The following is a 27,200-nucleotide window of genomic DNA, read 5'->3' on the forward strand; positions in this document are numbered from 1 at the left end:
TGTCTTGTGTCTAGATTTTATTGGATTTTCCCTGTTGGTGAGATCACTAAAATGAGCAGATGTGTGACTCACACAGAGCCCTGTTTTTTTCTTTTTTTTGTCAGATGTTTGTGTGGTGGTAGGGTGGAATTTTCCAGGCTTTTTTGTGGTTGATCTCTACCCCCCTCAGACTCTCTCATAAACACAATATGCCACCATAAAGTCAAAGCATTTTCTCATCCTGTCGTCTTAAAACGATAGTATTTCGATCTTTCTCCTCTATCATTCCCCTCGTGCCTCCCTTCCTCCCTCTACAGGAAGGAAAATGGTGGCATCTCCTCCAGGCTGTAATTACTGTCTGGTTCCAGTATTCAAAGTGAGCAATTTCCCCCACCGCATCAGGCCGCTGCTCTCTGCCATGTCCAATCAACATCAACACACATACACACAGAGGAGAATCCTCTCTCATCTGCATGGAGAGAGAGATTGTGCAGGTGCGCTCCTGTGGAAGAGAGGGATTGATGAACTTCTGACGATATCTGATCATCCTGACATTGCTCTGTGTGTGTGGTGTTGTTGCATATGTATGTTTGCTGCGGTTTTATCAACGTCTGGTTTGTTTACAGTTGCGTGATGGTGACGGACAGCCAGCGCACATGTTCACCTAAGGCATTGTCACTTCTGGCTGTCTCATGAAGATGATATAATGTGATGTGGTGTGCGGCACTGCTGCTTTAGTACACCGTTTTGCACGTGTATCGTGCTCGGCGTCTCATGAGAGAGCATTTGGGATGTATGTGAAAAACTCCAAGTATCTGATCCACCTACACAGTCGGAGCTGTCGGATTACGCCGTGTCGTCGGTGTTGGAACAATAAGCCGTTAGAGAGAAACAGCATTGTTTTCCTATTTATTTAGGCAGGTCATGCCGCCTGTTCTTTGAGTTTGACTAATCGTGAGTCAGTCTTTTGAGGTCTCTTTCTGATGATTTATAACGCACACTGCAAAATTGTAGGATCGACGGCTGTGATTAATTGTGGGTATTGAATCCTGTACGGCATATAGGAATCACTTCTGGTGGTTGACATTTTGGCATCTAGGCCTATGGCTTGTAAAAAGAAACCTATCAAAAGTTTAACCTGTGTTAGCTGTTAGATTAGAAGCTAACAGTAGCAACTGCTGACAAGTTGTCCACTTTTTTTTTTTTTTTTTTCTTTCATGTTTTCTCTACTTAAGTCATTTAAACATTTTCACATGACCAGAGCAGGTTAAAGGATTAGTTCACTTTTAAAATGAAAATTCTGTCATCATATACTCACCCTGTTTCAAACCTCTGCTGAACACAAAGGAAGATATTTAGAAGAATGTCAGTAACCAAACAGTTTTTGGTTCCCATTGACTTCCATAGTAGGAAAAAAATATACTATGGAGTCAATGGGAACCAAAAACTGTCTGGTTACTGACATTCTTCTAAATATCTTCCTTTGTGTTCAGCAGAGGAAAGAAATTCAGAGGTTTGAAACAACTTAAGGGTGAGTATATGATGACAGAATTTTCATTTTAAAAGTGAACTAATCCTTTAATTCCTTCTCAGAGCTCCACAAAACAAGCATGTAAAGCCTCTCATGATGCAGATATACAACACTACCATTCAAAAGTTTGGGATTAGAACTTTTTTTTTTCTTAGATCTTTCATACAGCAAGGAGGAAGAATTAATTTTATCAGAAGTGACATGAAGACATTTATGATATTCAAAAAATGTATATTTTTCTGTTCAGGTTTCTGAAGGTTTCCACAAATATGTGAGAAAACCCAACCGTTTTCAACATTGATTAGTATTTATTGAGCAACAAATCAACCTATTAGAATGATTTCTTAGAATGAAGTTGTTTATTTCAGTTCTGAACGCAAACTGCAAATGTTTTTTTTTTAAGAGGGATAAGAATATGGTTTTAACTCTCATAAACTAAAATAACCAAACTGTCTGCATACAGAACTGGATTAAGCACTCAGTAGAGGAGTAACAACCAAATTAAGCTGCAGTGTGTATGTGGCCTGTTATTTGTACAGGACAGGATTAAGCACTTACAAGACGACTGACTCTGTCTTTACCCTGAGTCAGAGAAGTGAACTGATAGAGATTGTAAAAGAGTGGATTTTATTTTATTATTTTTAGTTGGAGCTGTGCTGTCAGAGAGGCGCTGTAAAGCTGGTAGGATTACTGAGGTAAATAAAGTGTGCTCTCATACAAAGCCCTGAAGCACAGCGTCAGGGACAAGGGCCACGATAAGACCCCTCCCCTACTTTAATTCTCTCCCGTTGTTTCATTTCTTATTTACATTACATACAGCCAGCTTTTCCCTTTTCCATGCCCCGGAGCACGATAACTGAAAGAGAGAATTATGAAGGACATAAAAAATGAAGAGCAGGAAGGTGGAAAAGCAAGAAAGAGGCTTTGCAGCGCTGCTTAGCATTCTGTTTGGCAAACATGAGCTTGAAGATGTTTTCAAGCTCTCATTTTTCTATCTGGCTTTCTGATTCGCTGAGGCCGTAGCTCATAAGCGGCTGCCAGAGGAGGAAGAGTGATTAGCCGCCTAGTCAGTTGAGGGATTCACGTCAGTTTTTTTATTTTTTTTTTATTGTGGTTTTTATTTATTTGAATGTCCCCACAAATTAGTGTCTTTATGTTTGCTGGTCAAAAAGCTACATTGGAGCTAATTGAATTATTAGTGTGGGAGAGAGAAGCCTTTTTTGTTTATTTCTTGAGATGTATAATTACACACTGTGCTCACAGTGTCAGATGGAGGATTCTCATTCTGAGGATTTTATTCTGCAGCTAATTGAATTATCGTCTTTGTTTTTTTTACCAAACATCATTCCAGTACATACAACTTTCTGTGATTATTAATGCCACTGCTGTTCTGATTATTCTGCTGTGTGCGTGTGCAAGTTAACCGAATGGTTCACCCAGAAATTAAAATTGTCATTACTTACCCACCATCATGTTGTTCCTAACCTGTATGACAAAATTAGGCAGAATGACAGTCTTCATCACAATTTACTTTCATTATATAGAATAGTTGCAGTTTAAAGTAATGACCCCTTTTAGGTTCCAATTAAAGTTATACAGGTTTGAAACTACCGAAAGGTGATTTAAAGTAGTAGTTAATCTATAAATACCTTTGTCAGCATTTAAAGTGTGACCCTCTTCTTAGTGACTTTAGCAGCAATATGTGTGTATGTGCAAAATCGTTTAAAAACAAAAAAAATGTTCTAAGTTTCTGAATGCATTGTAATCTGTCTCTCACTCTTGTTTTTTCAGTATAATTTTGTCGGGAGAATACTTGGCCCTCGTGGACTCACGGCAAAGCAACTGGAGGCAGAGACTGGTTGCAAGATCATGGTGAGAGGGAGGAGCTCCATGAGAGACAGAAAGAAGGTGAGATACACATAGAAACATTTGATTTTGAGATGAGATGCAGATGTACATTTATTGATATCAATAAGAACATCTGTAAAAAGTTAACTAACACCTAATTTATATTGGGCCCATTTAAATAGTATTGTGCCGTAATTTAAACAAATCGACCCATGCTTCAAGGTGGTTCCCACAGCAGCAACCAGCACTGTTCAAATTTGCCTGTGTTGCATGTTGATCTGATCTGCACTGTCCATTGGGCCATTTCCCATGCTGCATGGTTCAGTTTGATTGTGCCGTTCTGAGAAAAAATGGCACCACATAATCAAAAAGGTGGGGCACCAGCATGACAAAATTGACACACCAGTAGGACATGTTGAACAAGCATGGACAAATATGACCACTTAGTCACAATTTGGAGCTTCCTCAACCACCTCTTCCTCCTTCACAGACCGTGTTCTGCTGAGGTTTGCCATTTGGAACCAGTTTGTCCTTAATGAGCCAATTCGCTCATTTGTTCTGTCCAATGTCTTTTTTTCTCTCTCCAGCACACACTCACGGTTAGCTCGCAGCACTCCGGCTGAGGCCCAGTTCTATTTCAGGCCTGGCTGTGGTGTGGGTGTCAGAGAGAACATAAGCACATAGTAGACGCACTAGAAAGTAGGACCCAGATCTTCCCCTAGAGTCTCAGAAGACACTGTATGATCAGCAGAGGAAGAGTTAAAGCCTGAATCATGGAAAATGATGGCTTCAGGTGTGAGTTATGTTGCACAGAGACATAGCAGTACTGCCCCGTCAGCTCTAGCGGAGACTTTCTAAAGGGGTTGGGCGAAATGACAGTTGTACGTGTATCTGCTCAGCACTACATGCTGGAAAATCAGAAGAAATGGCTGATTCTGTAGTAAGCAACTGAGCTGATTTAATTCTTAGGTTCTAAGAACAACCCACAGAGACCTTTTTGCCAGGAATCAGCAACATTTGTCTGGTCTAGTCTTTCTCTTTGTATCTCTGTCAGCGTCCCAGTGGAGCTGTTTTATCAGGAAATCCCCATAACTGTGCATTAGCATTACCACACACACACACCTGGGCCCCAGCTGTGCTCCCCTCTGGAGAAGCCATGTGTGAACTAAAGGGCTTGATGCAGAAAAGGTTTAATCCTAGAAAGAAGTTATATTTCCTCTATTATAGTATTTCTGTAGTGGTTATGTCTTCAATTGCCCTGCTGAATGCTGTTGTCTGGATGACTAATCAACACAGAGATTGAGCTCTCCTGTTTCCTTAGAGTTTCTCAGAATAGTCTCCTGACTGACTCTGTCATATCCTTTTCCACCAAAATATTGCTGACTCTTGGCTGGAGTACCTGTGAATTTCCTCCAATCATCCCTTCCTTAGTCAACTAAAAGCTCTCATTTAGTTCTGCCTCTAAAGAATCAACAATCAGTGGATAGAACCAAATCTTGCCCGGCATTTATTTATTTTGATAATTTGTTTATTTTGATCATTTGTTTCACAAAGATGTAATCACAATACAGAAAAGATGTCGCTGCTTCCATTTCATCACAACTTTTACATTCAGAATAATTTAATTCAACAACTTTTTGCGGTTTTAGTGGCTAGATAGTTAGAACAGACAGTGATTTTTGTCAAATAAACCATGATGGTGAAGAGAAAAATACTGTTCTAAAAATATGATCTAACATCTGCATTTTTCAGCTATTGTCCTGTGTGTTTTCATGCTTTAATGTTTCAGGAGTGAACGAGAGACACGCACACCGGAACTGACAATTGCGAGTATAGTTGGACCTATCTTAAGAGGGAGACGAGTCTGGGCTGAGGGGGTTGTTTATTTAGCGTCCATTAGAAAAGCTGTTTTTGTGTTCTCAATAATTTAAGTGCTGCTGCCTCTGGGGATCTAGTAGAGCAATGGAGATGTAGAGAAATGGATGGAAAGGGAAAGGAGTGACTTATTCAGAGAAGAGTGGGAGTGTTTCTCATAACACAAGGTGTGTTTCCAAGTCATTTGTGGGGATGCGACAGTGCAATGAGTTGTTTGTGTTAGTGATGTGTTTAATGTTTGCTCTGAAAAGTAAAGGCATGGATCACCTGACGTCTCAGGAGAAAACGCTTCGTTAACCTTAAATCAGAGTGACATTTTATTTAGCAGCTCCCCAAAGGTGGTTTAACCCCATTTACCCTCTCAAGAACTGCGTACACACCAGTTCTCACAGCCTCAAGAGACACTACGTCCTCACGCTTGTTGTGTGTGCGTACTGAAGCTGAGCTCAAGCAGATGTAATGGGTGAGGACAGGACAGACAAACTCTGGATAATAACCTGTCCCTCTGTGTAGCCTTGTCCTCTGATCAAACGCTGTTCAAATTGAGGACTCTCAGAAACCACAGCATAGATCAAATGTAACAGACGGCCACCCTCACCGGAGCATCACAGAACCTCTCCAGAGAAACAAAATAGTCTCTCTAAAGCTTTTTTTTCTCCTCTGTCCTCCTCTCTTTTTAGTTTGTACTCTTTGAACTTAAATTGAGTCTCCTTTCCTTTTCTTTTTTTTTACACCTGAAGCACATCACAAATTTACAATACGAAATAAGTTCCTTAAAAGCGCAATATTGTGACAGTCGCGAAAGTAGCTTTTTTAAAAATATATTATGACTTACAGATCTGTTAAACGGTTTATCAAAAAAGATGTAGTTCTATCTAGGGGTGTGCCGGTTTCAGAATTGGTGATGACGGTTATGATGTGAGTCAAATGTGACGGTTCGTAACATAACCGTCGGGGTTTTTTTTAAATCCTTAAAAAAAAAAAAGCAATGAACATGCTTTGTTTTAAATAAATCACACACACTAAACAAATCCTTTTAAAAACGTAGGCTGCTTAAATTATATAAGAGCTGCATAAAAATGAATGAGTAGGCCTAAATTACAAATGATAAAATCTACATACCTTTATCAAAGAAAGAAAAAGTCGAACAACGATTGTTGTGATAATACCTTAATTAAACTAACTAAATACAGGAAACAAAAAAAGTGCAATGACATTTTAAATTCCTACTCTTTTTCGACTTCAAAGTTCCGTGACAGGAACACCAACATGTTCACTTTACTCGGTTTTAGTGACGATCTGACAGGGGTAGCTATGTTACCCGCAGTGCTAAAAACTCGCTCTGATGCTGTGCTTGTAGCACAAATACACATGTATTTACGTGCCAATTTTGCTAAGAGCGGATAGCGTGTGTCTCCCCACCATGCTAGTGGATTAGCCGTAGAGTCAATTGGTTCTTCTTGGAGATAGCGGGTTAACTCCGTGTCAGCGCGCGCTCTGATCGGTAAAGGTGCAGATATTTCAGACCTCCGTTAATTAGGGAGATCTCCAAGATTTCTCAAAGCCGCACCCGTCTAGAAAGGATGTAGCAAAGATATTTAATGCTAATGCATGAGGCATAGGCATAGTTTCATTCATTTACGATGAGATGCGCTCTAGTTCACAACGCAATGCAAGTGAACGCGGCGCGCCGGCGCCTCAATGTCACGGTTATTATATTGTCTGCTATATTATTAAATACATGCAATTGGTTGATGAAACATTTATTAAAATTAAGGTACAATTTGTACAAAACGAAATTCGCTTTAAGGAAAGGCTTACAAAGCAAAACTTATATGAAGTGGTAAAAATCATTTCTGACGATTTACAAAACAAAACTTCATTAAGTGGTAAAAACCATGTCTCCCGATGTATTGCGCATATTATGATCCTATCTAAAAAATTATTATTTTTTAGTTTTTTTTTATGTTTGTAAAAAATATTTTAATAACACGGTTTTGGCGGTTATAGAGTTCTAATGACGGTGTTTAACTATAACCGTCGGTCTCACGGTTATATACTAACCGTCACACCCCTAGTTCTATCCTGTGGATGTTGATTGTATTGAGGCAGATCTGTGGGGTTAATGCGTACTAAATGATCGGAGAACTTTTGATTTAAAAATTACGAGGTCATTAAAAATGAAGCATCCATGAATTAAGATACATTTACAATAAGATATATTTAGAAAATAATGTGGTAATTTTTTATTTCGTGCCAACTTTTTTAGAAGTTTTCGAAGTTTTGTGACATTTAAAGCATTTACATTAATGCGATAGTTAAACGAAAACACTTGCAAAACTTTATTAATAATTAACATTTGATGCACTAAACCTTTTATTTGCCCCCCCAAAAAAACTTGGCTTTTGGCAATTTCTTTTAGTGTGTGCATTTGTCTGAAGAACCATTTCTTAGGAATATCTTGTGTTAGTTTAGTTGTTTTGCTAACGGCATTGGCCAATGTTAGAATCTTCCTCATGTTCATTCAAAAGATCTTCCTTGAACCACTCTCCTAGTTTGAGCTTTTTTCCAGTCAGTTTTCCACTCCTGTTGAACAGGTGCCTGTAAACTACTCCTCCCGAGACAGCTGTTCAAGACTGTAGCTTGAGTTCTGCCCTGGTTGATATGAACAGTATTTATAGGGTCCTGGGATTATTTCCAGCCAGGCCAACCGACTGCCAGTGGAATCGAACCAGTGCCTTTGCAGGGTGAACTTTGCATGGTTTATTTTGCTCTTGTTTTTGATGCACATACAGTCAGAGTGACAATTTGGGACCATATGCACATGCTAAAGGTTCACAAACCCACTCGCATCTCCTGACAAGCTGCTTCTGGATTCATTCTTGTACTTTTATAGGTCTGTCATCACATGTGTCTCCTATCACATGTGTGTCACCCTTCCACTGGTTTCGTATGTCGGTAAACAGAATCTTTGCCCTCTTCAAAGGCTTTCAGGTTGTTCTACTTGTCTTGCGCTACCCGCCCCTCACCCACCTTTAGAGGACATGGTATTGACCTTGTTCCCTGATGGGTGGGGGTGGGTGGGTGTTTACAGTCCATGCCTTTCCTCTGCTACGAGCTGAAGGTCTATCTCCATACATGGATCCCAAAGCATTTAGTGTTCACTTTGAGAATAGTGCTGTAACTTTTGCTTTTAAGAGTACTAATTTCAATTCACGGCCGCTAAGGGGTGCCAAATCGTTTGATGTGGGCGGGGCCACTTTTACTAAGAGGGCTACAACTCTTGAACGGAATGAGATATTTTCACCAAACTCGGTACACGTGAATGGGCTCAATCTTTGGTCACAGTAAAGAAATAGCGCCACCAAGTGCCCAATTGCCATAACAATTGCCATGATTGTCTGATGACATTGGCCTATCTCAAAAAACATGGCTGCCATTGGCCAATGAAGTTTGAGCACCGATTATACAAGGTTAAAGGAGGCTGATCGGAACGAAACTCGGTGGGCATGTTCGACTAGATGTCTTAGAATTTTGAAAGTAATCATCCACTAAGTTTTATGCCTAAGGAATCACTTAATGAATGCTCAGATCTTCTTGAAAAGAATCATGTGACATATGACACTAAACAAGTATGCAAAACTTAATGTAGATCGGACAAAAGGTGCCTCTATAACAGTTAAAAAGTTGAAAGGCTATATTCCTATTATAAATTCCCTGAAATTGCCATAGCCACCAGAAAGCAGCAGAGGACCGCTCATTCTGCTCAATAATATTATTTTTAGAGGTTGACTGATTCATCGGTTTTGCTGATATATTGGTATCGATTGTTGTTTGGTGGAACTATTGTTATCGGCAAAATGCATACCGATAGTTTTGCAGCTGAGAAGTGTGCTGTCATTACACAGAGCGAGACTGGCCTCTAGAGGACAAATAAAAACTCTGGCAGCTGTGCAGAGAGCACAGAGAGCGCTGACACTTCAAATGCACGTTTAAAACACAGACAGCAAAACGGTTTGAATACAGAACACTACAGTCCATATTGCCATATTATAAAGTAATTTGTTGACTAGATGCTGCATTAGCAGAGAAAGAACAGCAGGATGATTGCCGTCGAGACAGAGAACTGACATTAGTAGTGGCTACCTTAAGCGGTTAAAACAATGTGACAAAAAACACACGCAAACCTGACCCAAATGTTTAATGTTCACTTTTATGCATTCATTAGCCGGTGAACTTTCATATTTAAAGCTAGTGACCTGATTGCTTTCTCAACATTGGTTTGTTCATGTAGCCGACAGATACATAAACAAATCAGAAACTCATTTGGTTTCAGTTCTTTTTTTTTATCGCTACAATACATATTGTTATTTTGATTAGATAATCAAGTGTTCTAAAATAAAGCAAATAAAGTGAGACTATGTAATATAGGCCTACATTTATGTAATTTTAATGCTCTGACCTTTTAATGCTCTGGCCATCTTTAAGCATGACTCTTTGGATTTATATGGAATGGTAACACTTTACAATAAGATTACATTTTTAATTTAAGCATTAACTAATGGTTACATTAATTAACTAAGGTTATTAAATGTTGTAGAAGTATTGTTCATCATCAGTTTGTTCATTTCAACATTTACTAATACATTTTAAATTGAGTTTTAATTTTAATTTTGTCTGTTAACCTTAGTTAATGTTCTATGAACTAACATGAATGATCAAGGTACAATTGTATTGCTCAAATATTAATACATGCTGTAAAAATGTATATTGCATAATGCATTTAGTTTATGAAAGCTAGTTAATACATCCCTGTTAACAAATGGGACTTTCAAAGTATTATCTATGAAATTTACGTATGTTTCTTGGTCATAGCTAAAGAAACTAGAAAGACTAGGAGTAAGCATTTTGTTGCTAATCACTTTTCAAATATCGGTCATTTTGTCTAAATTAATCACTACTTTTCTATTGAAGCATCAGTTGACAACTGATTGAATATAAATATTCAATATTGTATCATATTATATACAATATCTGCATCTACAACAAAATGTGCATGTAAGCATGCTAAGTGTATTGCGTGCGTGCGTGCGTGCGTGCGTGCGTGCGTGCGTGCGTGCGTGCGTGCGTGATCCCTAAATTGAGTCAGCCTAGACCCCATCAGCACCCATATCATAAAGGCCTTAAACTGCTTGAACCTTGATAATTGCTGCTCGTAGCTATATATTTTTTTTCTCAACATGTCTGTATCACAATAATATCTTTATCATGAATTATTTTTGCCATGATAATTGTGTAGTAAAATGTTTATATTGTGACAGCCCTAATGCACACATTCACAGTGTATTGTACATTGATCATTGCCATAGCAACAGTATCCATGGCAGTGCCTGGGAAAGCGGTGTCATAGGCACTCGACTCTGTCTCAGTCGGTGTATTAGTAAGCGTGTCAGGTGGACCCTTCTCCTCCCCGCTGAGATCCACCTCTCTGTGTTCGTTTGTGAAGCGGGCAATGCTAATTGAGGTGTCTGACTGAGCAATGATCTGAAAGCATCATTGGAAACATTGGGGGAGGGACAGATGCCGACAATGTACTTGCAATCAATGTGAACAAGAGCCGTTTAGGGCCGGTCAAGTGGTCTTTAAACGACTTCCCTTGGAATTCTGTCTTTGTATTACTGATCGTTTCATGCATAAGTGCTGTGCAATGGGAAGTGGATATGCTTTTAAAATAAAATGTTTTGAGCATTGCTCCATACAACTTTTTAACAACTTTATAGTGGATATTTTAATTTTATTTATTTAGATACGTTTTTATATGTTGCTGTAGATTTGCTTGATATGAAGATTGAAATGTATACCATAGCTTGGTGTCCCATATTACCCAATTTCTTTTTAAAAAATCATTTTTGAACATTATTTTGACCAGGTTCAAAAACAGTGCAACTAGTATGAACTGAACAGTCAGGCTCTTGAGAGGTGTTGAAAGCTTGGGTGGTGGGTAATTCTTGGCTTTGAAATAGGCCCACCCTCAAAAGCCTAAAGTTTTTTTTTTTTTTCAGAACAGTTTAGCACCTCCAACTGTTCAGACAGCTCTACTGTAGCATAATGGCTTTCTTTTGAGGCAGCTGTTAACCCAGGCCAATCAAACGGTCATGCACACCAACTGCAGACCATTTTAAATGATCACCGGGAGAATTGTGCTCAAAGAGCCTCATTGCGTTGCCCGTTCTGCTTAAAATTGAAATGTTTGGTCTCCTCTTAGATCAGTGCGTTAGTCTGCAATGGACTTACACTGATAAAAAAAAAAACTAGCTTTATGTATAACCTGTACATTTTTTAAGACTGAAGTTGGCTGATATGCAGAGATTTTAATTAATATTCTATAGGGATGCTCCGATCAGTTTTTGCAGCCGATAACGATTACTGATTGACCGGCCGATCCTGATCATTCAAGCTTTATTTAAATAATAAAGCTTTCTGTTGATTGTTAGTGTTTCCAAATAAGTAATATCACAGATTTAATTTACAGTAATGCTATGTTATTTGAATTGTGAATCAAATAAGCACAACAAATATTGATTTTACTATGAACATTTTAATAGGCCTTTTTTTATTGCTGCTCACAATACTTGGTGTGTTCTGTACAACATGACCATACAAAAAAATTAGTAGAAAGAATTTTTACTTTTTTACAGTCATTTTTCTGGTGAAATTGCATGTGGCAGCTAACTGACTAATTGTGAACGTGGTGGTAGTAAATATTCTACTCAGATTCCCAGCTTGTGTTAAAGGAGAACTCCAGCACAAAATGAACCTTTGGTCTAATTACACAGTTACCTAGTCAACCGTTATCTGAGATTTGTTTTCATGATTATCGAATGTAAATAGTTTTATCTCTAAAAACAGTTTAGCCTATAACGCTAGTATAACGCTAGTATATTGGGCATAGTGTAATGACAAATAAAAATCGCTTGTTAATACCACTAACAAGGCTCAAAATAGCCCCACACTAACACGGTAGCATAATGAGGGTCCCTACTTTCAAACCGAAGCATTGAGAACTTTGACAGTGTCCAGACAGTTTAATAATAAGATATTTTATACACAGTCAACTTCACGTATACAAGCAGAAGCCATCTTTGAATAACAGACTCGATCAGTCGATCAACGAAACGCCGATCTAAATGCGCTGAACTGTGTAGAATCTCATATGGTCCAGCGCATTTAGATCGGCGTTTCGTTGATCGACTGATCGAGTCTGTTATTCAAAGATGGCTTCTGCTTGTATACGTGAAGTTGACTGTGTATAAAATATCTTATTATTAAACTGTCTGGACACTGTCAGTCAACTTCACGTATACAAGCAGAAGCCATCTTTGAATAACAGACTCGATCAGTCGATCAACGAAACGCCGATCTAAATGCGCTGGACCATATGAGATTCTACACAGTTCAGCGCATTTAGATCGGCGTTTCGTTGATCGACTGATCGAGTCTGTTTTTCAAAGATGGCTTCTGCTTGTATACGTGAAGTTGACTGTATGTATAAAATATCTTCTTATTAAACTGTCAAACTTATCAATGCTTCGGTTTGCATGTTGGGACCCTCATTATGCTACCGTGTTAGTGTGGGGCTATTTTGAGCCTTGTTAGTGGTATTAACAAGCGATTTTTATTTGTCATTACTCTATGCCCAATATACTAGCGTTAAACTAGCGTTATAGGCTAAACTGTTTTTAGCGATAAAACTATTTACATTCGATAATCATGAAAACAAATCTCAGATAACGGTTGACTAGGTAACTGTGTAATTAGACCAAAGGTTAATTTTGCGCTGGAGTTCTCCTTTAATGTGCTCTGGGGTAATAGCTGCTGTTTGAAGAATAGCAGTCTTTAACTCGCTGTGAGGCTGCATTAGAGTGCGGGCTGTCATCTATGGAAAGAAAGTGTCACACTCTCTCACACTGGAAAAAAAAATCCTGTCATCACTGCTGCTAACCTCTCTCTCTCTCGTCTATGTTTCTCAGGAGGAGCAGAACAGAGGAAAGCCAAACTGGGAGCACCTAAATGAAGAGCTGCATGTGCTGATCACAGTAGAGGACACGCAGACTCGTGCTGAGATCAAGATGAGAAGAGCGGTCGAAGAGGTCAAGAAGCTACTGGTGCCTGCAGTAAGTTGCAAACACGTTTATACTTCCCGATTGTACTTGTGGTAGTGAAAGTGATACGTTACCAATGTTTTGACCTCTGAGATCATCTCCACAGACCTGCCCAAGGCTTGTGATTTGATCAACAGTGTTGAATCTGGCAAAATGCTCTATCCTGCTTCCTGTTCTGGATGTGACGCCTTTGTGCATATGGGGTAGATTTTAATCCCACCCTTGACCCTGGCGTCAGTCTTCTGCTAGATTTGATATTTTTATCTCAGGCTCCCAACAGAGAACAAATGGCTCTCTGCAACCTGCTTCCCACATATTTCCGCCCCATTCCACCTTTCTATTCTCCGCTCCTCCAACGGTTGCCGCAGGGGGTGGGAGCGCTTAAGTCAGGGTCTCTGGCTCCAGGCTGTTTTGCCTGCAGTGAACAGAATGGCTGGACAGCTGCAAGAGCCTGTTCCCTATCAGGCAACATGGTGGAAAGGCTTTGACCCGCTGAAACACGGCCAGAAGCCATGTGCCGTTCCACCTAGCCATGTGCTGTTCCACCTAGCCATGTGCTGTTCCACCTAGCCATGTGCTTCTCACTTCATTTCAGAGCGGGACACATAGTCCTAGACGTTCTCTGACTGCTCTCAGGCACTCGCTGTCTCCTTTTTCATTTTGCAGTTTTTTTTTTTCATCTCTCTCTTGACCAGAAACTCCACATTTTGCCCTTTATTTGAGAATATTTTTTCTCCTTTATGCTCATATCTCTTTTGTTCCGTTTGAGCGGGGAGGCCTTAAACCTTCCACACACATGCACATGAGTACACTCACACACACACGCTAGTCAGTAAAGAAAACAAACATACACGACTGGCTGAGTGTGTGTGAGTCATTCTGTACTGTGTGTGGGTGGGATATGAGTAAATGGCTACATGCTCTCCAAATTTTCGCACCGACCCTATGAACCCCTGAGATCAAAGTCATCTTCACTGTGTATATCCCTCTTTTGCCATAAACACACACACACAAACCATGCTCAGGGTCTCTGGAGGACTGTATTTGCTGTACTCCTGTATTCCATTCAATGTTACACCACACACTTGGTATTTTATACAAAACTAATATATTTTTTAAGCATAGATCTAACATACTGTACATATTTGTATTTGTTCATCTTTACATTTTTAAAAGGGGTAGTCTTACCAAAATTGAGATGTCATCACTACTCACCCTCATGTTGTTCTATACATGTAGGATGTCTTGTTTTGGACCATATAATGACAGTCAATGTGGTTCAGTAGTGTTGTGAGCCCCACTGACTTCAATTGTGAACCATTCACACTTCACATTTGAACCATTATTCTAAATATCTTTTGTATGAATGTGTGTGCTACATTTGATGAATTCTAAAACCCTCAAAAATGTTCAAAATGAGTATTAAAATGTGATGTTACCATGGCAACATGTCGTGGTATCATTGATATCGTCTTGGCATGTTGTGGTAACATTGATATCGTCTTGGTACGATATCAAGAATATATCAGTCGTGTCTATATCAGTCTATGTAAGTGACACACTTCCTGTTGCATTATGACCGTGACTTGCAGTAGTCAAAACCATGTGATCATGTAATAAGGGTAAGCTAATGATAGCAGAATTTCCTTTTTTTGGATGATCTGTCAGTCCATACAGATAAAGTTCTTAAACATACTTTTTCTGCTGGTTCTCTGTGTGGCAGATTGACTATTGCCCTTTATCATGCCAAGCTAAACTGGATTAAATGACAAACCGTCCATCTTAGCCAATGCAGTCTTAATGAAGGATATCTTTGGCTCATTTAGAGGCATGAAATTGTCTTATTAAATACATCATAAAACATACTGGGTCACAGTCTGTTTCCCCTCGACTCTCTTCGTTTTGTCATTTTGGAAAGGATTTGATTGGTTAGAGCAGAGAGAATGGGGGCAGTAGCATTTCAGAGCTCTCATAGAGAGGCTCTCTGCTTTATAAACATCTGCTATATTGATTTTTACCTACCTTGAGAGGCAGCTAGCACATTACCACATGAATTTGTAATCCTGGCTTGAGCCCTGAAGAGTTGCCACAGCCGAACGGTTCCCGCTCGCAGAGACCCAAATTGAAATTTTCAGCCTTGCTTAAAGAATCAGTTCCTCACAGCATTTGAATGATCGTCAGACTCTGAGAGAGTGCATGAACGGCGGGTATGCACACACACAGCCTCAGAGGCCAGGGTTAGAAGGGGGTGATTGAGAGATTCGGCTCAAAGGCCCTGTGAACTTTTCAACTCCCAGCGAGAGACAGAGGAAGGGAGAGACACAGAGAGAGATTTGAGTCGAAGGTGGGCTGGTAATGAAGGTAGTAGCGAGTGAGAGGATTAAGGCAGGAACGTAATGGAAGGAAAAAGATAAGGATCGTGCCACCCTTAAATATGCGGATCGCTTCCCACAGTTCTTCCGCTCCAGTCTCACTCGTCTTTTCACTTACCCCTAGCATCACACACAGCCTTTCTGCTGTCATTCAGATACCCACCAGCCTACTTCCCACTTACACTGACTGAGTGCTGTAATCCGGTTTTTCACATTGCAGTTATTTTATTATTTTATCATATTTGTGAATTGATTGATATTATTCATAGGGGTGCACAATATATTGGTATCCAAGGAAGAGCACAAGGAATAGGAGGGCTGATGATTCTTTTTAAGATGACAGTTCAAATTTATGATGTTGAGAATTGTGGAACAAATGCTAGTACCCTATGCTAAAGTGATGCTAGTACCCTACTGCTAAACAGAAAAAGAGGACTGTGTAGACTAATGCAGGTGTGGAGTATGGACACTGATTGTAGCTTGTAAGGTAAAACCCTCAGTTAACTTGCATCTTTAAAATCATGTTTTTTGTGTGTTTTGTTCCTTTACATTGTTCTCTGTCCAACTATTTTTGAACACAAGTTCACATCCTATGTGAACATCACTAACAAACACGTCTGTTATAATTATTCAAAGTTTCCTTAATTGTAAAAATACAGTTTGCACATTATTGTTATGGTCATGCATTAAATATGACTTAACGCAGTATTATGAAATGCAAAAATTAATTACTTATTTACTGTTAGGATGTGCAGACTCCATGTTTTTGCTAAATCCACAAGGAGCTGAGAATGGCATTGATTAAAAATGAATCGGTGATCTTATCTCTCAAATTGCATTTGCTAATTTCCATTTAAATGTGTTGGTTGTATGAGTAGATCTTATCATGCGTGTACTTTTAATGTACTTGTATCCAACAAGATTAGGCAACATCATCCTTTCCTGTATGCCAATTTGTCCTGTAATCGTTTGTCTCTAAATTTGCAGACTTGGGTGCTTGCTTTCCCAGTTTCCAAAGCTGCGCGGATTATAGCAACTGCACTTACAAAGAAGCTCTAATTTCGAGCAGATTCGATGACGAGTAGATGCCACAAACAGAGATGCGTTGTAGTCCAGGGACACGTCTACATATCAGATCCCTGTTAATTTAATTTACTGGTTTATACTTCAGCCCATTTGGAGATTATCGGAGAGAATAAAACTGTGATTCCTTCCTACGAAGTAATTAGCCTCTCAAATGTGTTAAAATCCTGACAGATTGGTTTTCTCGTTAGGGGTGTTAAACCCAGGAGAGCAGCCGCCCGTGATGGGTGTTGTGGATTTAGCTTTTTAGAAGATGCAATGTGTCAAAGTTACCATGAGAGATTCTGTGCTACAAGGTGACATTGCTCATTTTCCCCTCAAGGTGTGTGTTTGAGAGAGAATATGTCTAACAGACAGCAGAAAGTCACTTATCATTGACAATAGCTGTGTTGGTATTTAAGGTCAGTGTTAATCCTGCTGTTCCAACATTCTCAAAAACCCAGTGAAAGACCTTCTGGGAAATACTAGCCTGAGATATTCACCCTAAATAGCCCCTCGCTGCGAACTGTGCGCTATATACACAGAACAGTTCTTTAGCATGTCTGCTCCCAGTTGGTATTAGTGCACTAGGGAATGATGGGAAATAGAAGCTCACACCTATGACATCTCATTAAGAATCTAGGCCACTATGTGTCCATTCCCTTTACCTCAGCTAATTAAAGTGGCGTGTCAAAATATTTTTCTGGGTTATTTTAGTGTCAGCATGCTGGGTCGACAGGAGCGAGCAAAAGTTTAAAGTTTAACCCCTTCACACGCAAGTTTAAAATACTCTAGCGGACCCGCCCACCCCACACACACAAACAGTGCAAGTTTTTTTAAAGAGCGGATCACCTTATTTCCATAGCAACACGTCATGCTTGTCATTGGACCCCGCACCTACAATAGCGCTGTCGCTTTTGTTTGGTTTTTCCTTTTTTTTTTTTTTTTTTATATGTAAGCCATGTCATCAACTTCCTGATATTCTAATTCTCAAATACATCTAAGTGAATGTGTTTACTAACAGTTTATTTTATGGATGCCCCTGGCTATAAGGAACATGTAACATCTCTTTGTTTGTCAGGGAGGAACTTCCTGCTAGATTGTGACATCTGTAGTAACAGTTTTGCCTCCAGAGTGCAGTGGCTTTGAAACTTTACGTGGGTGTATATAGTAGATGTAGCCCAACAGTCTGGCCCTTTCCTTTATTCCTTCTTTTCTTATAGCTTTCCTTTTTTTTAACATTTCGTTTCAACTCTGCTTGCGCTTGTAGGCAAAAATCGACTAGAGAACCAACTTGCTGCTCCCCGTGTCCTCCATGATGCTTCCAATATCTTAAAAAGCCACAAAGGAAGGGGGAGGGAGGCTTTGCTCACACAACGCTCCCAGCATCGTTCTGTGAATGGGCTCGTCCTTGCCTGTAACAAAGTGACTGGGTTAGCAGTGTTTGCACTGTAGCCTGAAGCCCTGTTCCCTTCTCTTGTCTCTTCCTTTCTCACACACACACCCACTCTCTCTCACACTGTCTCTCTTGGCACATCTTTCATCCCGTGTACTCCAATAACCATAGCATTCAGTGCCTCTGCCAAGCACAATGAGTCCTGATCTAGAGAGGTTTCAAGCCTCTCTGAGTTGTCATGGGTGCTTTGCATTTGTAATCTTTTCCCAATTCAGGAACGCAGTTAATTTCACACCATACACCTGGTTATAGACCTCTCACTCACTCTTAGGCTCAGAGGAAAGGCGAGGGAGAGACAGATGGTGTATAATATACGACAGGCGCCGTGGTCTGTGGGGCGTAACGTCCTCGTCAGCCAAATTCTTGCCGTCAGCTCGCGGGCTGCGTTTCTTGTGGTACGCTGCCTGACACGACAACTGTTCTGGGCAGCTAGCTCTTCGTGATCAATAAACACCTTTTCTTGAGCATGCATAATCACTTTCACACCTCCAATCAAACCCATGTGACAACCCAGTACAAAATGCAATCTGGCTGCTTGCCATGGTTTTGGCATGTGGTGAGAATTTGTGTGTGGTGTCCATTTACTGATCATTTTTGGTTTAAAATGTATTTATTTATTTTTGCTCTGTTTTGAGCATCTAATAATGGCAGTGGTGTGCTGATTTCGTGTGAAGTAAAGGATAGTTCACACTAAAAAAAAAAATTTTCCTTTTGTTGTTCCAAATCTATATGACTTTGTCAGTGGAGTCAATTTTTTTGGAGAGAACTATTGCTTTAAGCATGCAGCTGCAGTTTTTAGTTTAGAATGGCTGAAATGAAACCATACTGTACTGGGTTCAATACGGCTTGAGTTTCCTTGGCCGAGATCATTGAAGATCTCGGAGGACAAAAGACAGGAAAAAATCATAGTGAATGCAACCACCTGTGACGACAGCCTCCCGAAATGTGTGCAAGTTGCCCTGCAGGTCAGTGCAACCCGTCTGAGAGTGCTCTTGTGTCCCTGTTTTCTGAGCATGTGTCGCATCTGATCAGACTCAAGCCCCAGCTGCAGGGTCTAGAGCGTAGGATCATGGGTAATGGGAACATCCTCAGCCGTGAGCTTGTAAAAGCCCCGTGCGCTGCCTCTATGACGTGGCTTATAGATAGCTGGAGAGACATCAGCGCTCATTGCTCCTCCTTGCATGAGTTTTGTTACAAACAGAACAAAGGGTCAAGGGACTTGATACTGTAGACATGCTTAAAGCACAGTGTTGTATTTTGCATATGCAGAGAATTTTAGAAGGGTAGAATAAACTTCTTAATTAGGGATTCACAAAATAGTTTTCATTGTTAATTTTATTTTGTCATATTCAAAATTGTGTTGGTCAATATTGGATATGTAATTGTTTTTTTTTCACCTTCAAATTGCAGTTGGTCATCTAAAAATCACTTAAAGTTATCCTTTAAAACACTAATAATTAGATTTATAACTGTAAAATGTCATCAATTTTTTTCTAAATTTCTAAATTCACTTGTAGTGTTTATTTATTTAGCTGTTTTACTGGCCATGATATGAAAATATCACACTATCTACAGTAGATCACATTATATGATATCAGTATTGTAAACCGCTTTGGCCAGATTTTATTTTTATCTTTTAGTGTAAAAAATACTTTGCCTTAAATACTGAAGCAAACTACAGTGTCCTCTTATAACTGACCATGTTAGTCCCGACTGAGTTATTTTGAGAATATGGCCAAATGGGACATTCCTGAGAGCCTTTTTGTCTTGGATCGCTGGCAAACTTTTTTTCATTTTACAATATCTGATGGTGTCGATATGGTAGCTGGTCCTGGCAGTGTGGACAGTTTCAGAACTAGAGGCCCAAGAGGTTGAGATTTCTTATCCTTCTGTGCTAGTCCTGCTTTATGGTATGCGCTCCCTTTTTATCTTCTTCCCTAAAGTAGCTGTCCTCTTCTACGTGTCGTGGTCTTCTTGGTTGGAGCCATGGTTTGCACCATGGGCTTACTGACCACCAGAACCGCAACAGGAAAATGCTTCTCTTGGGGTCTGTATGCTAATCCGTCCTTTGCTGGCAGCATTTTCAAACGCTCCGTTGGACTGGCAGTTCGTCAGACTCACTGAACAGAATGGAAACCGCAGACCCAGAATAGACTGGGATTTACTATGTGCCTATTTTCACCTGAGCACCTGCCATTTTAAAGGCACAAATTCAAGCAGCGATGTGCGAAGTGAACCACTTCACACAGTGCAATGGGATTTGTCTTTTAATTTTCAGCTTTAAAGTGATTTTCCTGGCTTAACAAGTGTCACTACAAATGAGACAGTAGTTGTGTAGAAAGAATACTGGCGTTTATTTACTGTCTAAAAAATTCACATAATTTTAGATGCTCTCGTCTGCTGTGGAGCTGTTTTGGTTGAAAAATAGTCTAATGTTAATCGCCTTTCTGAAGTGGAAATGATAAACTGATGCTGTAGGGAGCGTTTTATTTAACTGTTTTTTGACTGTTCTATTAGAGCGTCTTTATGATACTGATGCATAATTTACAAAGACAGGCATCATTTTGTGCTTTTGGGTTAATGCCACTTATTTCGGCTAGTGAACATGCGGTCTCGTTAAGTTGTTGTTCTCTCTGGGATTTCAATTGCCCACTCTTCACAGACTGCTATGGCCCTGTAAAGTGCTCCAACAGTGACCCTGAGGGCCTCCCAGTTATCGGCTAACTATGCATTTCAGAGTACACTGTGCTGCATAGCAGTGTGCAACAGCATAATTTAGCTGGGATAGAAGTGGTGCTACAGTTTTCAGTGTTCTCCCAGGTTTAGTTAGGAAGGAAATACAGATTAAAAGAAAAAGTTCAGTCTATTTGCATCAAAGCAAATACTGAACCAAACAACTCTGTTTCAGCTAGTATGAGCTAGTCATTTAGCCTGCACTTATGCCAGTCGGAAATTATCTGTACCTCCCCCGAAAAAAATAAAAATCAACAATAGGCCCAAGAAACAAAATACAGAGCAAAGGAAGAAATTCTAATAATTGAGATTTTTTTGTTACAACCCTTGTGAATGAAGATGCAAAGGTTTTTCTACAGCAGTTTTAATATTATTTATACAAAATAGAATATAATTTTAATATCAACCCTTTATCAGCAATAAAGTAAAATTAGGTGCATCCCTAATTTGCCTAATGCTGCCATCTCAACCCTTTTTCTCTTAACATTTTTTCAATCATAGTGTCCATTTCCATTCAGTGTGACAGACCTCTGACAGTGAAGGATGATATTTTAGCAATAACGGACTGTAGGTTTGTAAGTTGGTTGCTGAGATGACAACTTAAGACGGCCCTTGACAAAGAATCTGGATGGGTATTGGTTGCAATCATAACTTGACATAAAGAGGCCCAAAGTCAGCTTGTGACTTTGAAAAGTTGGAGTCCATCCCCAAGCTCTCCTTCTTGTAACAAGCTATCTGGATAAATAACATAAACCTCTTAGTTTGCAGCCCACCTCTTGAGGTTAGTCCAGCCCCTGACTCTTCTGAAAACAGTTGGCTGTAATCTCTTCTGGTTCCCATAAAAGACCCCCTGTGGATATCAGTCCAACTGCATTTCCTTTGAACAAGCTACTAATCCTTTTACTTTGGGGAGAATAGCTGCAGACTGAAACACCAGTGTTTGTGCTCTAGCCTAGTTACGGGGATGTTTTTGTGCCCCCTTTGGCTTTCTGCACTCCCACCCTTGTTACATGGTGTCTGGGCTAATTATCTGCTCATTCAGAGTCAGAAGAGGCCAGGGACCAGTAGGATCAGTCCTGGCATCTAGAGAATCCTCTCAAACCAATGTCATGGACAGAGCCAGGAATGATTCCTTTCATCTTCTTGCACTGTTTTCGGGGGGGCGAATAGGATTGTGTTGGGGCATTATTTAGCAGTTGTAGACAATTCCAAAATTTGGTTGCATGTTGACTTATCTTTGGCCACAGGACAAGTAGCCTGTCTGGTTTTAGTTTTTTTTTTTTTTTTTTTTTAGTTTTTTTAAATCCTGACCGGCTCCAGAAGCTTTTGGTTGCAATTTGGCCCAATATGTCTCCATTACTCTTCGTTTGTAATCTCCCATTGCCAGGGCACAGTGTCTCCTGAAGTCAGCAGAACACGTCATCAAGATTGTGTGTGGATTCAGTTACTTTCAAATGCAATATGTTTTCCAATTTTGTTCAAGCAAAACATCTTCTCACGCAGCATGCATTGGTATATTAGGCTCTGTGCCTTCTGCTTGCTAATATATTGGCCCTGACCCACAGAGCAGTTTGGCTATCACAGTAGAGACCTTGACTGCGCTGGCCAACACTTTTAATTTTGTGTATTCGCTTTGCAGCTGCTATCCTTGACTGTGAAGTAACCTCTTCTGGGCCATCGGGGAAGCACTGTTTTTAAATTAGCCTCAATATGATCCATCAGTCCACACTGCATGTTGGGGGCTGTCATAAGAGTGCTGCTTTTATTGGGATTTGCAGATTTATTTATTCAGGCCTTTTTTTCTCCGCTGATTCATTCCTCCCATTTGCCCCCGATGAACACAAGGTTAAGGGGGTTGTAAAGTGGGCAAGGTTGGGTCACAGTCCAGAGCTGACAGCCCAGGCGGCACAGAGCACGCGGATCAGCTTTGACTCTCAAATCTCAGAATCTGATGCAAATCCGGCAGTATTTAAACCTCCAGATCAGCCTTCCCAAATCCTTTCAAGATATTCTCGGCTCGATTGGGTGGCATTAAAGGATCATAGGAGCAGAACAAAACATCGTCTGGCAGCACGAGAGAGAGAGAGAAATAGGAAGAGGGGAGGGAAAATTAGAAAGCAAGAGAGAGAAGAGGGTGAGCCAGCTGAAGGTTTTACAATGTGTTGCACCAATGGAAATCATGGATCACTTTAATGTTCCCTCTGTTTTTGCACCCCTCCCTCCTCATCTTCTGTTGTGCTTTATTTTGTTTGTTCGCTCACTCTGATCTCTTTCCTCGCAGCCCTCTCTGGCAAAATCCAGCGTAATCCCGTATGGGTGCCTTTGTCCGGTGCATGTAAACATCTGTGCAACATTTTAAATAACAGCTATCACGCTCCAACCTGGCCTACATTTCATATGGTGGACATTTCACAGACCTTTATATTCGAAGCTATGCATATGACGCGCATCTTGCTTTATGGGAAGACTGCTCCTAGATCAAACTTGCAACCTTTTGCATTTTCACCCTAAATATTTAACTGACTACATGTAATACAATTAGGTTCACTGTGAGAATGCTTGTTTGATGGGTTTAATCCCCTCATTTTAATCACCATCCATTGCTTTTATGTGTGGATCCGAATTCCTGATCTTGAGTTGTGATAGTTTTTGCATTAAAGCCTTAGTTTTTATTTTTGTTTATTTATACATTTAAAATAATTTATACATTTATTTTACTTTTGTCACCTGTTTAGCTTTTCAGTTAAAGTTCCCAATGAAGTCCATTCAATTACCACTTTACTCTACCAAACTTTAAACCCTTTGTTTCATTAACAAACTGAATAAAGGAAGACATTAGTAGTTTTACTCTGAAACTGTCTTGAGCTCTGGTTTAGTTCCACTCAAACTAACTGTCTGAGCGTATGCTTGGCATTACCTCCATGCAGTTGACAGCAGAAGGGTGGTGTAACTGCTTGTCATGCACAGTAATCTCTCTTCACTGACTGGGTGACTGCTGAAGTTCATTCTGAAGCTCATGCTGAAGCTTTCACAACAGTCAGGATTTTGGAAATTATTTCTGAGGTGGATAAAACTGTCTGAATCATGTAGATTGTTGGATATTTGGTGGAGAGGGTGGAGTTGAAAGATATTTTTGTATTAAAGGGAACTTTGGTAGTGCTGGAAGTGACTAAGGTAATGCTACTAATCCAAGAAAAATTATAGCTCTTTCGTTTTTATTTTTTTTGTCTTAAATGTTTCTCTGGTCCACTTTTCTTATATGGTGGTCTGTGTTTTGAATTGTATTGCATTTTGAAAGGGAACACTCATTAAAAACCTGTATATGTAATGTTTCATTCCAATATAATTTAAGCATGCAAGATTTTCTGCTGGACATAAGCACTTGCTGGTGGACACCATAGATCCACTGTCTCAGACTGAAAAAGCAAATGGCCTCAGAAATGGCTCTTAACGATTTATTATGTAGAGGAAATGCTGTAGTTCTGTGCGTGTAGCAAAATGTATGTGCTCACAAGCTCTGCTTTCACAGTCTACCGTTCCCTGTCCTCCCCCACGGCCAATGAGAACCGCTTCACTCCGCTGCACTTACAAATAGACCCCATTGATTGAATCTGATTCCTGTGGATAGAGCAGGATTATTGAGCGGCCTTCCCTGATGTCTCACACCCAGAGTGTGTGTGGAAACGTTCTCTCGGTGTCAGCTTTTGTTGCTTAAATCAGAGGGATGTCTCCCCAGAGCCTCCCCCAGTCTGATGACACACAGCTCTCTGGAACGCACACTTCCTTTATTTTACTTCCTCGCCTGCAATCATTTTTCTTTTCTTTTTTACAAACATCCTGTGAATCCTTATATGTTGAGAGGAAAAATCAGAGAAAGAGTGTGTTATAAAAAAGAATGAAGGAAAAAATCTGACCTGACCTCAAACCGAAATGTCCACTCTACAGTGACTCTTGAGGATCAGCGTCATCGGCCCTTGAAGGAAATCTCTGCTCCACTAACCCCTGTCATCACAGACCTGTGGGGAGTTACTCTTACTGACCAGAGGCACTGCAGCCTCATTAAATACACTGCAGAATGAGCCAGAAACAAAGTCTTAGTTTGTGGGACGAGAGAAAATCGACTCCATCTGCTTTTACGGTCAGCACTGAGATGTTGTTATTTGGATTTAGAGCTGAGCCAACAACACAAAGTCCTGCTTCAGCAGAAATGAGAGCGTGATTGTTTATGGTGTTTTGAGGCTTTTTTGACTCGTTTATCCTCTTCCTCACCCCTCTTAGAGGGATAAATAGGCCCTGCTGCCCCAGACTCCGATTTCCCTCCTTGCACTTACCCATTGATTTAATCTGTTATACTACAAAGTTTTTTTTTTTTTTACCTTGGGAGTAATTTTTTTTTTCCTCCACTATAATAGTTTATATAGCGATGGTTTCTCATTAAAGTCAGCTTCAAACAGAAAAATTGTGATTGTCCATTCACACACACATAGTAGCCCAGATATTCTGCCTATTAACTTCTTTAGTTTTTTGTGGAAAGTCTGGAATGACATGAGGGCAAGTAAATGACACACTTTTGGCACTTATCGTATCTATCGATGTGGCTCTGTAGTGGTGGTGCATGCTTGAACAGGAAACCCTGGAGCAGATCTTTGCCCTTGTTGAATGGCAGACTCTTTGTCAGTTCAGACAGTATTAGAGCAGCTGTGCCGAAACTGAGATCTGCTGGCCAGTGTAAGAGTGAACAGACATCATTTGTAAGGCGGAGGAAGGATGTGTGACAGGAATGCTGCTCGGTCATTGGAAACTTTCAATGTGTGCATCTCTGTGTATGATAGGCTAGTGGTAGAGGATTTGATCTGGTCTCACAAAATTTACAGGACTAATCCTAGGGGAAATGTGTGAAGGACCGTGCTGAACACTATTTTATCACTGTGTTTTGTTAGGCTCCGTAGTTGTCAAGTGGACAAATGAAGATTTTTATTTTATTTTCTGCTCTCTGTTCGATTAACCTGGGTCTGTTTCTTTGTTCTGTCTTCACATGAGTGGCGTTATTGTAACAAGCGCATAGATGCATCTTCAATGGCTATCCATGAGCTCCTCGGTTGTGAAGGGTTCAAACAAAAGCTTCGCTTTCTATAAGAGAATGTTTTTGTGTGTCTATTGAATTACTGAAGTGCATAGGAATGGGTGAGTCATTCATGCGGGGGCATTCCGTAGCTACAGTGCAGTTTTTATTTTTCTCTGATTGAGGAAATTACTCAGGGTCTCTCTCAGCTTTGAGTCATGTGGATGTGTAGATTTTGACTAATCTAGAGTAGTGTTATTTCTGCAGTCAAAGTCCCTTAAGGGCAACTCTCACAATACCACTCAAATATGGTGTCTGTCAAAGTAGTTTGGCCTTTGATGTGTGCTCTCCTAAGTTAACTCTGAAACACCATGAAAAGTTAAAGGTATCCCAGTTCTCCAGTGTGTCTGTAGCTTGATATGTAAATCTGAATTCAGCTGGTTTCTCTCTCTCTCTCTTTCTCTCTCTCTCTCTCTCTCTTTCTCTCTCTCTTTCTCTCTTTCTCTCTCTCTCTCTCTCTCTCTCTCTCCCTCGCCCTCGCCCTCTTCTCTGCAGTTGGAAATACGAGTCCCTTTGCATTTTTGGGGATTTTGGGAGCTCTGTGTTGGTTTGGTTTACTCTTTCTCAGTAATCAAACGTGTGCATCCTTCCTTGTCCAGAAGCACTAGACTTTTAGTTTCTACTGAGAGTAGATGTTTACTGCGTTCTACTCCAACGCTAGTTAGAATTTTTTTTTTTTTTTTTTTTTTTTTTTTTTTTTTAAAGTAATGTTTGTTTAAATTCTAGGAATTTTGCATGTTTATAATTTTCACTTTGGTTATATATTCATTTTAAATAAAGTACATTTAAATACCAACCTGATTTGCATTAATGCTAGTTGGTGATTGAGTGAGTAATGAGCGTCTGTTTCTTTTCTTAGGCGGAAGGAGAAGATAATCTAAAGAAGATGCAGCTGATGGAGCTGGCCATTCTGAACGGAACATACAGAGACACCAACATAAAAGCGCGTAAGGAGAGACATTTACACCAACAGCTTAGACACTTAAACACACACTTGAACATCAGCACACCCACTAGACAATTGTTAATAAATTATATGAGTTCAGCTGTGATTGTGTTC

At 40.0% G+C, this 27,200-nt stretch overlaps 1 protein-coding gene across 5 annotated transcripts in view; it reads left to right on the forward strand.

Annotated features, from left to right (window-relative positions):
- qkia (QKI, KH domain containing, RNA binding a) overlaps positions 1-27,200 on the forward strand; it is a 69,488-nt gene that overhangs the window by 35,071 nt on the left and 7,217 nt on the right. For all 5 annotated transcript variants that reach the window (XM_079632952.1, XM_079632955.1, XM_079632953.1 and 2 more), the window contains exons 3-5: positions 3,302-3,418; positions 13,264-13,407; positions 27,000-27,087. In XM_079632952.1, coding sequence (XP_079489078.1) covers positions 3,302-3,418; positions 13,264-13,407; positions 27,000-27,087 — 349 coding nt within the window. The remainder of the gene's footprint in view (positions 1-3,301; positions 3,419-13,263; positions 13,408-26,999; positions 27,088-27,200) is intronic.

The sequence above is a fragment of the Phoxinus phoxinus genome, assembly GCF_949152265.1.
Source record: "Phoxinus phoxinus genome assembly, chromosome: 13".
NCBI classification, from domain to species: Eukaryota; Metazoa; Chordata; class Actinopteri; order Cypriniformes; family Leuciscidae; genus Phoxinus; species Phoxinus phoxinus.